This window comes from Anomaloglossus baeobatrachus, chromosome 10, assembly GCF_048569485.1.
Source record: "Anomaloglossus baeobatrachus isolate aAnoBae1 chromosome 10, aAnoBae1.hap1, whole genome shotgun sequence".
Lineage (NCBI taxonomy): Eukaryota > Metazoa > Chordata > Amphibia > Anura > Aromobatidae > Anomaloglossus > Anomaloglossus baeobatrachus.
The window spans coordinates 15,860,037-15,872,779 of record NC_134362.1 but is presented as its reverse complement, the minus strand read 5'-3'; the positions used below and the strand labels follow the sequence as shown (position 1 = coordinate 15,872,779).

At 44.7% G+C, this 12,743-nt stretch overlaps 1 protein-coding gene across 4 annotated transcripts in view; it reads right to left on the bottom strand.

Moving 5' to 3' along the window:
• Window positions 1-12,743, bottom strand: part of ANO1 (anoctamin 1) — a 197,200-nt gene that overhangs the window by 81,010 nt on the left and 103,447 nt on the right. The window contains exon 1 of one of the 4 annotated variants that reach the window (XM_075326425.1): window positions 10,360-10,473. The exons of the other annotated variants lie outside the window; for them this stretch is intronic. Within the exon in view, the coding sequence (XP_075182540.1) occupies window positions 10,360-10,422 (63 nt within the window). The 5' untranslated portion in view covers window positions 10,423-10,473. Of the gene's footprint in view, window positions 1-10,359; window positions 10,474-12,743 lie in introns of those variants that run through there. 4 annotated transcript variants of the gene reach the window in all.

The following is a 12,743-nucleotide window of genomic DNA, read 5'->3' as shown; positions in this document are numbered from 1 at the left end:
GCATGGGTTTAGGCATACAATACTGTGACACACTTCTGCCTATCAGTCCACAAGCAAAGCCGTAACCAGCCTTTTGCCACACAAAGCTGTAATAAGTGTGGCCAGACACTAATATAAATTCACAGTGTATGACCGATAGTATCACACAGCACCGCACGAATCATATATACCATATTGCTTTAACATCATTGTACATTGAGAGGCATGCCCCTCTTGAGAAAGCTGGCGCGAAACGTGCGTACGTCGGGGAAAGGAGAGAGTCATCCACTGCTCAGGTATTATTAGAGTTAGGCTAACGTCTCAATGTACAATGATGTTAAAGCAATATGGTATATATGATTCGTGCGGTGCTGTGTGATACTATCGGTCATACACTGTGAATTTAGATTAGTGTCTGGCCACACTTATTACAGCTTTGTGTGGCAAAAGGCTGGTTACGGCTTTGCTTGTGGACTGATAGGCAGAAGTGTGTCACAGTATTGTATGCCTAAACCCATGCGACATTTGTCGGACATATAAGGCTATCAGTGTGTCACTGCTTCTATGCCTAAACCTAGGTGAAACCGCTAGTATTATCTATTTATCGGCTGTTAGTAGTATATAAAAAAATTGTTTTTGCCAGTGAGGTATTTTGAACATAATATTAGACTATTTGGTATGGAAGTTTCTCCCCTAGTCCTTTGGTGTTATGTTTAGATATATGTCCACAAAATAGAGGCCGATATTTCATGTCCCCTATTACTGCTTTTTACATGTAAAAATCAGCCGGTTAATTGATATTTTCAGAGGCAAAAATTTAATACCTTTTTTGCCAGTATGATAAGCCGCTGCACTGTATGAATCAAACCATATATATATATATATATCAAAAACTAAAATTTTAAAAAATTGATGATTACTGCATAGCAGGATATGTATTGCCAAACCTTTCTAACCTGTGACAGTTTTTTGGATGTAACATAATCTCCTTTGTGGTGTGGTGTTTGTTTGAATAAAAAATAAAAAATGATGGAATGAAAAAACCTTGAATTTATTTCTTAGCGTTTCTTCAAAATACCCAGGTAGTTTACCTTAGGGTGCTTTCTGTGTCATGTATAGAGCCATCTATGGATTCAACATATTGAACGCTCTACATCCAGACAAATTGATGAGCTGTCCAAAATGTGGTGCGGAAAAAAACCAGATCTGTATCATGGGTTATGGCAGTGCGGGAGGATTGACAGATTTTGGAAGCAGGTCCAAGGGGTAGTGAGGAAAATCTGGAATAGAAACGTGGAGATGGATGCAATGGTTTGGGTATTTCACTATCAGGATGAGGGAGAGGAAGGAGGAGGTGGGGGGGGGGGGGACAAGTTACCAAACCTTTTCCATGATATAGTAATGATAAGCAAAATGGCAGGTAAAGGAAATACCAACAAAAGAAGAGCTGGTTAGTCAATTGAAAAAAAACGCTTATGTTGGAGAAGGTGATGGTGGAGAGGTGTAGGGAGGATGACAGCAAAATGTTTTAGTAAATGGAGAAAGTTTATAAACGTTTTATGTTCAAGAGATGAAATAATACAAATAATGTCCACATTTGTGTCCACTGAATGGTACATAATATAATATTTATTCATTTATAAAGCGCTATTAATTCCATAGCGCTTTACATACAATGGCAACACTGTCCCCATTGGGGCTCACAAGGTTCCCTACGAGTATGGGTTTGGAGTGTGGGAGGAAACCGGAGAACCCGGAGGAAACCCACGCAAACACGGGGAGAACATACAAACTCCTTGCAGATGGTGTCCTTTGTGGGATTTGAACCCAGGACCCCAGCGCTGCAAGACTGCAGTGCTAACCACTGAGCCACCACAAGACTGCAGTGCTAACCACTGAGCCACCATGAAGGAAGATCTGTCCGGGTCCCTGGGCACGCTGAAAGTATAGCTGGCTAGAGTCTGGGTCGCGTCGCATGGAGAGGGGAGGGGGGAAAATGGGAGGGATAGTGTTTATAAGTAATGTTTGTAACAAGTTATAAAGGAAGGCTGAAGGAGGGCAGCGAAAATTGAACAATGGAAAATATACACTGACAAAGAAGGGGAAGGGGCAAATTTGATGATAGTGATAGATATTTGGTTGATAAACTGTAGAGATTGTCATTTGCTAGGTTGATTTGTTGACCCTTATTTTCTTCATTCTGTACTCTATTCTACTATTGCAAGAAAACAAATAAAATTGATTTCTTTTTTTTTTTTTTTAAACCAAAACTCCACGCAGATGGCTTTTTTTTCTTCCAAATGTAGCCCCCATATCTGTCCGCAGGTTGTTTCTGGTATTGCAGCTCATCTCCATTGACGTTAATAGGGTTCAACCGCAATACCATATGCAACCTGTGGCACTTTTTTGGAAGAAAGTAACAATTTATTTGTAATACTTAGAAAACCCTTATAGGATATGCTTCACGGTGCATAAAAGCAATTAATATCCTTCAACTTTTTATTACTTTTTCAATTTATGAGCTTCATGCAGAAGTGAATTTCACTAGTGGATGGAACTTGATCCCTGTAGTTGGTGGTAAACATTGCTGATCCCCCGGCGGGCAGACACTCTAACCCTCGGTATGTAAGAGAAGACCTCTGCTGGACTCAGCCTTTAATGTGCATGCTTTCATAGATGGACGCAATGGTGGGAAGATCTAAAATGGATTACAGCGTAGGTTACAAGATATGGATACAGTCACATGAAAAAGTTTGGGCACCCCTATTAATGTTAACCTTTTTTCTTTGTAACAATTTGGGGTTTTGCTATTTCAGTTTCATATATCTAACAACTGATGGACTGAGGAATATTTCTGGATTGAAATGAGGTTTATTGCACTAACAGAAAATGTGCAATCCGCATTTAAACAAAATTTGACCGGTGCAAAAGTATAGGCACCCTTATCAATTTCTTGATTTGAACACTCCTAACTACTTTTTACTGACTTACTAAAGCACTAAATTGGTTTTGTAACCTCATTGCGCTTTGAACTTCATAGGCAGGTGTATCCAATCATGAGAAAAGGTATTTAAGGTGGCCACTTGCAAGTAGTTCTCCTATTTGAATCTCCTATGAAGAGTGGCATCATGGGCTCCTCAAAACAACTCTCAAATGATCTGAAAACAAAGATTATTCAACATAGTTGTTCAGGGGAAGGATACATAAAGTTGTCTCAGAGATTTAACCTGTCAGTTTCCACTGTGAGGAACATAGTAAGGAAATGGAAGAACACAGGTACAGTTCTTGTTAAGCCCAGAAGTGGCAGGCCAAGAAAAATATCAGAAAGGCAGAGAAGAAGAATGGTGAGAACAGTCAAGGACAATCCACAGACCACCTCCAAAGACCTGCAGCATCATCTTGCTGCAGATGGTGTCACTGTGCATCGGTCAACAATACAGCGCACGTTGCACAAGGAGAAGCTGTATGGGAGAGTGATGCGAAAGAAGCAGTTTCTGCAAGCACGCCACAAACAGAGTCGCCTGAGGTATGCAAAAGCACATTTGGACAAGCCAGTTACATTTTGGAAGAAGGTCCTGTGGACTGATGAAACAAAGATTGAGTTGTTTGGTCATACAAAAAGGCGTTATGCATGGAGGCAAAAAACACGGCATTCCAAGAAAAGCACTTGCTACCCACAGTAAAATTTGGTGGAGGTTCCATCATGCTTTGGGGCTGTGTGGCCAATGCCGGCACCGGGAATCTTGTTAAAGTTGAGGGTCGCATGGATTCAACTCAGTATCAGCAGATTCTTGACAATAATGTGCAAGAATCAGTGACGAAGTTGAAGTTACGCAGGGGACGGATATTTCAGCAAGACAATGATCCAAAACACCGCTCCAAATCTACTCAGGCATTCATGCAGAGGAACAATTACAATGTTCTGGAATGGCCATCCCAGTCCCCAGACCTGAATATCATTGAAAATCTGTAGGATGATGTGAAGCGTGCGGTCCATGCTCGGCGACCATCAAACTTAACTGAACTGGAATTGTTTTGTAACCAGGAATGGTCAAATCTACCTTCATCCAGGAACTCATTAAAAGCTACAGGAAGAGACTAGAGGCTGGGATTTTTGCAAAAGGAGGATCTACAAAATATTAATGTCACTTTTATGTTGAGATGCCCATACTTTTGCACTGGTCAAATTTTGTTTAAATGCGGATGGCACATTTTCTGTTAGTACAATAAACCTCATTTCAATCCAGAAATATTCCTCAGTCCATCAGTTATTAGATAGATGAAACTGAAATAGCAAAAACCCAAAATTGTTATAAAGAAAAAAGGTTAACATTAATAGGGGTGCCCAAACTGTTTCATATGACTGTAGGTGAATTGATGATTTGTTGATGGAACAAGTGATAAGTTTTCAATTTTCCTACAGAGCCAACATAGGGGAAACCGGAGCATGAAATGGTACCCATAGAATTCTACGGTTTGTCCATTCAATGCACAGACACATTGGGTCCTCCAGAGAGATGCTCTTTACTCACTCACTGCTTTAGCAAATTAATGGGAGGCCCTAAATCAATAGGGTCTAGATTAAGTGCCAAAACCAGCACCACATCTCTCTATGGGTGGTGTCTGCTAGTGCACCACAGCCTCATATACCGTATAGCGTTCCTGAACTTTTCCTCATGTTATCAGCCCTCACAATCTGAAACATCTCCAAGAAGAGGGTGATAACATGAAGAAAAGTTTTGTAATTCTGCTCAGTTATCATTTGTGGAAAAATCTTTACTGGACCTGATCTGCAGTTCCAGACAGGTGTGGTGCAGTTTCTGGAAGAAAGTCGCTATTATATTTTTTTTTCTAATCCTGTACAACCCCTTTAAAATGGAATTAAAGATAAAAAAAAAAAAAAATTACATTTCCTACTGCATTGGATGCAAAAAATAAAATGGGAACATATTCTCCATAATAAAGCGCTAAATGGAGGAACCATCCAGGTGTTTGGGTCCATGCACAATGGAGGTCCCTGGGCCGCATGTATTACACATCCCGACACCTCCATAACGTGTCTTGAAGACCGTATGGGTTGATCGGAGGCTACGGGTCCTGTACAATAATTTATTTTAAAGGTAAGTAGACTTGGGAGTACCGAGGCAAACAATAGAGTTTATAATACAAGAGCCAAGACCACCGGGGACCGGAAACGTAGAGTTGATGTAGGGTTGGAGCCTCCATCACACGTAATATGGCCGCAGATCCTGGCTCGAGTGTTAATTATGACATTATGAATAAACTCATCAATTTCCAGCAGATTGATGATTAAACAAAGTGTGAAAGCTGTATACAATGCGGGGACGCGAGATTGACCCCTCTCATGTAGGGAACACAAACCCAACCAGAGTTTACACAAGTGAGATATACAACCGGGACACGAGGATGGTACAAAGACACTAAACCTGTCCCCCCTCCCCGCGGATCTGACCCCTCTTCTGTTCTCGTATATTCCAGCTCACTACTCAAGACTACTAAAGACGTCTGGAGGAGGGCGGCATCTCTATAGGAATTCATAGAAGGAACACATTAAAATGAGCCATAAACATAAGGAGACCCATTATGACTCGGTAATAACAGGCGGCCATGTGCGTGTTATCTGTGCTGTCATTCTGCCTTCCTCTTGACCAAGACACTACCCTACATCTCAGGAGGACCAGCCTCGAGCCCCTGATAAGACAAGAAACGGAACATTTCGTAACAAGTGTGAAACAAACGAATTCTCAAGTTCATCTTTTAAAGTTTGCAAGAAACCGAAAAAAAAAAAATTAAATTTAGAGGCTTGGACCTGCAAACTTTCCAGAATACTTGCTCCTTCGCTTTTTACAACCATATCAAAGCTTAAGGTTTCCAATAGTATTACTATTAGTATCAGTAATTGTACAAATCTGCATGGGGGAGGAGGGGAGTGTGGGGGGGGGGGGGTCACATTGGTACCAGTAAAGGGTTAATGAAGAGGTTTGATACATTTCATATGGATAGGTTTTAAAATGTCTGATTTGGGAGACATGCCCATCTCAAGAACCTAAAGACCTCTCCATTCATACAGGTGCAATATGGCACCCATTTCTTGAGACGGGTGCACCTATCCAATATTTACGTGGATAAATGTCAGAGATGGGATATGGGATTAGGTCAAGTTTCTATTGACTGCAAGAGTATACGCTAATGGTGATGATGTCTGCTGTCTTATGCCGGCCATACACATTCGATGGCTGTCAGCTTACGCCTCCCCCCCTCCCCGTACACAGGACGCTCGGCTCAGCCAAGTCCTCCTCTGTTCTCTATAAGGGAGAATCATTTGGCCGTGGCTTATCTCCCAGACGGACAAATTACAGACTGGATTCCAACTGCCCGATCCTTATACAGATGGTCGGAGGACAGCCAAGAGGTCCCCTATGGTCGTAGGGTGCGACTAGCTTGTGTATGGGTGCTACTGCCATAGGTTAATGGCGTGTAATCTAGAAAATGAGTAGTGAAAAGTGAAATGCTGCCCTCCACACCAATCCCCCCCTTCCCTAAGTTTGTATACCTGCCTAAAATCTGATCCCTTTAATAGAGGACAGGACCTGATCTTTTCTCCCATTTCTCCATACTCATCCAGAAAAGTTGCATCTGTGGCTAAAAGATACCCAAACACTTAAAGTAGGTGTGCATGTATTTTCAATGGGGAGAGAGGAGTAGGTTCCTGACAGCTTTGGAGAGAGAAATCCAACAAATTTGATTCCTCTTCTCTGAAACTGATGTCGGGGTAAATCAGGACAACCTGTCCCCGTGTAATGGGGTACAGGCACCTATACAGTATAACCCTGTGTAATGGGGTACAGGCACCTATACTGTCTAACCCCGTGTAATGGGGTACAGGCACCTATACTGTATAACCCCGTGTAATGGGGTACAGGCACCTATACTGTCTAACCCCGTGTAATGGGGTACAGGCACCTATACTGTCTAACCCCGTGTAATGGGGTACAGGCACCTATACTGTCTAACCCCGTGTAATGGGGTACAGGCACCTATACTGTCTAACCCCGTGTAATGGGGTACAGGCACCTATACTGTCTAACCCCGTGTAATGGGGTACAGGCACCTATACTGTCTAACCCCGTGTAATGGGGTACAGGCACCTATACTGTCTAACCCCGTGTAATGGGGTACAGGCACCTATACTGTATAACCCCGTGTAATGGGGTACAGGCACCTATACTGTATAACCCCGTGTAATGGGGTACAGGCACCAATGCTGTATAACCCCGTGTAATGGGGTACAGGCACCTATAATGTCTAACCCCGTGTAATGGGGTACAGGCACCTATACTGTCTAACCCCGTGTAATGGGGTACAGGCACCTATACTGTCTAACCCCGTGTAATGGGGTACAGGCACCTATACTGTATAACCCCGTGTAATGGGGTACAGGCACCTATACTGTATAACCCCGTGTAATGGGGTACAGGCACCTATACAGCATAACCCCGTGTAATGGGGTACAGGCACCTATACAGCATAACCCCGTGTAATGGGGTACAGGCACCTATACAGCATAACCCCGTGTAATGGGGTACAGGCACCTATACTGTATAACCCCGTGTAATGGGGTACAGGCACCTATACTGTATAACCCCGTGTAATGGGGTACAGGCACCTATACTGTATAACCCCGTGTAATGGGGTACAGGCACCTATACTGTCTAACCCCGTGTAATGGGGTACAGGCACCTATACTGTCTAACCCCGTGTAATGGGGTACAGGCACCTATACTGTCTAACCCCGTGTAATGGGGTACAGGCACCTATACTGTCTAACCCCGTGTAATGGGGTACAGGCACCTATACTGTCTAACCCCGTGTAATGGGGTACAGGCACCTATACTGTCTAACCCCGTGTAATGGGGTACAGGCACCTATACTGTCTAACCCCGTGTAATGGGGTACAGGCACCTATACTGTCTAACCCCGTGTAATGGGGTACAGGCACCTATACTGTCTAACCCCGTGTAATGGGGTACAGGCACCTATACTGTCTAACCCCGTGTAATGGGGTACAGGCACCTATACTGTATAACCCCGTGTAATGGGGTACAGGCACCTATACTGTATAACCCCGTGTAATGGGGTACAGGCACCTATACTGTATAACCCCGTGTAATGGGGTACAGGCACCAATGCTGTATAACCCCGTGTAATGGGGTACAGGCACCTATAATGTATAACCCCGTGTAATGGGGTACAGGCACCTATACTGTCTAACCCCGTGTAATGGGGTACAGGCACCTATACTGTATAACCCCGTGTAATGGGGTACAGGCACCTATACTGTATAACCCCGTGTAATGGGGTACAGGCACCTATACTGTATAACCCCGTGTAATGGGGTACAGGCACCTATACAGCATAACCCCGTGTAATGGGGTACAGGCACCTATACAGCATAACCCCGTGTAATGGGGTACAGGCACCTATACTGTATAACCCCGTGTAATGGGGTACAGGCACCTATACTGTATAACCCCGTGTAATGGGGTACAGGCACCTATACTGTATAACCCCGTGTAATGGGGTACAGGCACCTATACTGTATAACCCCGTGTAATGGGGTACAGGCACCTATACTGTATAACCCCGTGTAATGGGGTACAGGCACCTATACTGTCTAACCCCGTGTAATGGGGTACAGGCACCTATACTGTCTAACCCCGTGTAATGGGGTACAGGCACCTATACTGTCTAACCCCGTGTAATGGGGTACAGGCACCTATACTGTCTAACCCCGTGTAATGGGGTACAGGCACCTATACTGTCTAACCCCGTGTAATGGGGTACAGGCACCTATACTGTCTAACCCCGTGTAATGGGGTACAGGCACCTATACTGTCTAACCCCGTGTAATGGGGTACAGGCACCTATACTGTCTAACCCCGTGTAATGGGGTACAGGCACCTATACTGTCTAACCCCGTGTAATGGGGTACAGGCACCTATACTGTCTAACCCCGTGTAATGGGGTACAGGCACCTATACTGTCTAACCCCGTGTAATGGGGTACAGGCACCTATACTGTCTAACCCCGTGTAATGGGGTACAGGCACCTATACTGTCTAACCCCGTGTAATGGGGTACAGGCACCTATACTGTCTAACCCCGTGTAATGGGGTACAGGCACCTATACTGTCTAACCCCGTGTAATGGGGTACAGGCACCTATACTGTCTAACCCCGTGTAATGGGGTACAGGCACCTATACTGTCTAACCCCGTGTAATGGGGTACAGGCACCTATGCTGTATAACCCCGTGTAATGGGGTACAGGCACCTATGCTGTATAACCCCGTGTAATGGGGTACAGGCACCTATGCTGTATAACCCCGTGTAATGGGGTACAGGCACCTATACTGTATAACCCCGTGTAATGGGGTACAGGCACCTATACTGTATAACCCCGTGTAATGGGGTACAGGCACCTATACAGTATAACCCCGTGTAATGGGGTACAGGCACCTATACAGTATAACCCCGTGTAATGGGGTACAGGCACCTATACTGTATAACCCCGTGTAATGGGGTACAGGCACCTATACAGTATAACCCTGTGTAATGGGGTACAGGCACCTATACTGTCTAACCCCGTGTAATGGGGTACAGGCACCTATACTGTCTAACCCCGTGTAATGGGGTACAGGCACCTATACTGTCTAACCCCGTGTAATGGGGTACAGGCACCTATACTGTATAACCCCGTGTAATGGGGTACAGGCACCTATACTGTATAACCCCGTGTAATGGGGTACAGGCACCTATACTGTATAACCCCGTGTAATGGGGTACAGGCACCTATACAGTATAACCCCGTGTAATGGGGTACAGGCACCTATACAGTATAACCCCGTGTAATGGGGTACAGGCACCTATACAGTATAACCCCGTGTAATGGGGTACAGGCACCTATACAGTATAACCCTGTGTAATGGGGTACAGGCACCTATACTGTATAAACTAAAAAAAAAAAAAAAAAAAAGTACATAACACCTGCACATTACCTACAGTAGCAAAACGGACTAGCAAAAGATTTTCATACACGTCCCCTTTTGCTTTTTCCATCCTAGTGTACTACAAGTCCCAGAATGCCCTCTGTGCCGCAGCCCCACAATATGTACAGGGCTACATGTCAAACAAGCTCAGTCTACCTGTATCAGATGGAAACTGTCCGTCAGCGACCGACCCGAGACGTGTGACCGGAATCACCGGATTATCAGACTTTGGCAGTAAAATTTGGACAGAAGTTCAAAGAAAAAAAAAAAAACAGAGTAAAAAAGTAACGAAAGCGAAGTCCAGAATACTCACATTTAGTGACACCATCGAGATGTCGGGCGTCTGCTCCTTCTTCTCCTTATGACTCTTGGACATGCAGAGAAATGGAGTCTAGGAAACCTAACCAGGGCGAGAGCAGTCAGGAGGGTGGGCAGAGGAGGGTGGGCTCCAGTGTCACCCAACACCTCTCATAAAGCCAAACCGCTTACACCTACTACAGAGGAGTCATGTAAATGGTCACACATCACAAAGTGCTCACTGTGCAGGCGCAGAGCTCCTCCTGGAGATGAAACCACACCAAAAACACACATTTCCAGGCTCTCCGCCCTGGGGGACAGTTTGCAGGTCAAGCACTGCCATCTGCTGCACCCTCCAGCCGCTCCAGCAGAATCAGGTGCAAGGGCACTCATTGTCCCAAATATTTTACCCGAGGCTCAAAATGACCATCATCAAACAGAAGCATTTCTAATTAAAAGGGGTTAATAGTCAGGGTTTTCCACAGGCAAAAACTTACAGGTTATGTAGGATTTTTCTTTTTTTTTGTGCCTAAAAAACAACAGGCAGGTAGTTGCTGACAGAGGCCACTAGCGAGCTGTTGTATTGGGCGCTCCGATGGCGATTTACCTGCTCCACGTCAGCAGAGCAGCTCTTCTTCGTCCAAGCTGCTGTACTGATGGGCGTTACTGCTGCCATCATGATGATTGGGAGCTGGGGCTCCCCGCACTTAGGTCTCAGGGAGCCGGGGCTCCCAATAAGGCTGCTTTCACACATCCGTTTTTTGCCGTGCGGCACAATACGGTGGATTGCAGAAAAAATGCAACCGGTTTTTTTTTGCCGCCGGTTGCGTTTTTTTCCCGCATAGACTTGCATTAGCACCGTATTGTGCCACATGGCCTTGCTCTGTGTCTGTTTTTTGCCGGATGCGGCATATTTAGCCTAGGCGGCAGCCGTAACGTTTTTTTGTGCGGTGAAAAAAAAAACGCATCGCGCCGGATCTGGCGCGATTTACAATGCAAGCCTATGGACGCCCTGCGGCAAAAACCGCATCTGGCCGCCAGATGCGGTTTTTTGAACTGCGCATGCTCAGTATCAAGCCGCATCCGTCAAAAACTGATGCGCCGCATGGAAAAATTAATGCAACGGATCCGTTTTTTCCGCCGCATCTGTTGCATAAATTTTTGAGCCGGATTGAGCCGCACTGCAAAAACAGGATGTGTGAAAACAGCCTTAGGCTGCTTTCACACATCCGATTTTTGTCATCAGGCACGATCCGGTGAAAAAACGGATTTGTTGCATCATTTTTCTTCCATGCATTCCTTCCATTTTTCGATGGATCCGTTGTAATACTAAGCATGCTCAGTTAAAAAAAAAACGGATCCGTAGTTGGATTCCGTCATATGCCGGATGACAACGGATCCAACGCCCATAGGCTTCCATTATACAACATGCCGGATGGCGCCGGATCCGGCATGGTCTGGTTTTTTGCCAGACACAAAAAAACGTTCCATGCTGCGTCCTTTCCAGCAGCCGGGCGAAGAAATTTCACCGGATCTGGCGGATGCCACATGCAACGCAAGACCATGCAGCACAATCCGGTGCTAATACAAGTCAATAGGGAATAAAAAGGATCCGGCGCCGGATCAGTTTTATCCGCATTTCGCCAGATTGTGCCTGACGGCAAAAACCGGGTGTGTGAAAGCAGCCTCAGCAGTCACACCCCGCAAAGAGACGAACGGAAAGTAAGCAAATGCTCTGCTGACGTTACGTCAGCGGAAGCTGTTAAATTGCTGGCAAAAGTGATCATCTGTGACCGCTCTATGCAGGCAGTGATCGGCGCCGTGCACATTGCAAAAATAAAATAATTCAGTTTTGCCATACTGTTTGCACTCCTTTCCATCCAGGCTCGGACTGACCCACCATGAGGAGCAGTGGACCCCAGCCCTTTACACAAGCAGTACATGGCACAATGCACTTTTGAACAGTACTATATATACATGTATATGCACTATATACATCTCCTGTACATATACTATATACAGACTTATCTGGGAATTTAAGTAGCCCCTTTTCCGAAATATTTCATTTTTCCCCCTAACTTTCTCCAAAAAGCCAACATGTCCCCCCCCCCCCAATCAATGGACCTGTATCAGATTGTTTTTTTACATGCCTTACTGTAGGTTTTATTGGTGTCATTTTAGGGCACATAGAATGCTTTAAGTGCTTTTTTGTGCCTTTTTTTAAGGTTGTGGGGAAAGGACACAGCACCCAAAAAAAAAGCAAAATTTCTTTTTACTATAATATTTTTTTTTTACTGTTTACACTAGGAGTTTTTTCTTTTAACCAGATGGCAGTTGTATATAGTTAAATTACCCCTTATATTTTAGTCCCTAGATGGCACTTTGACCTGCGATTACTTG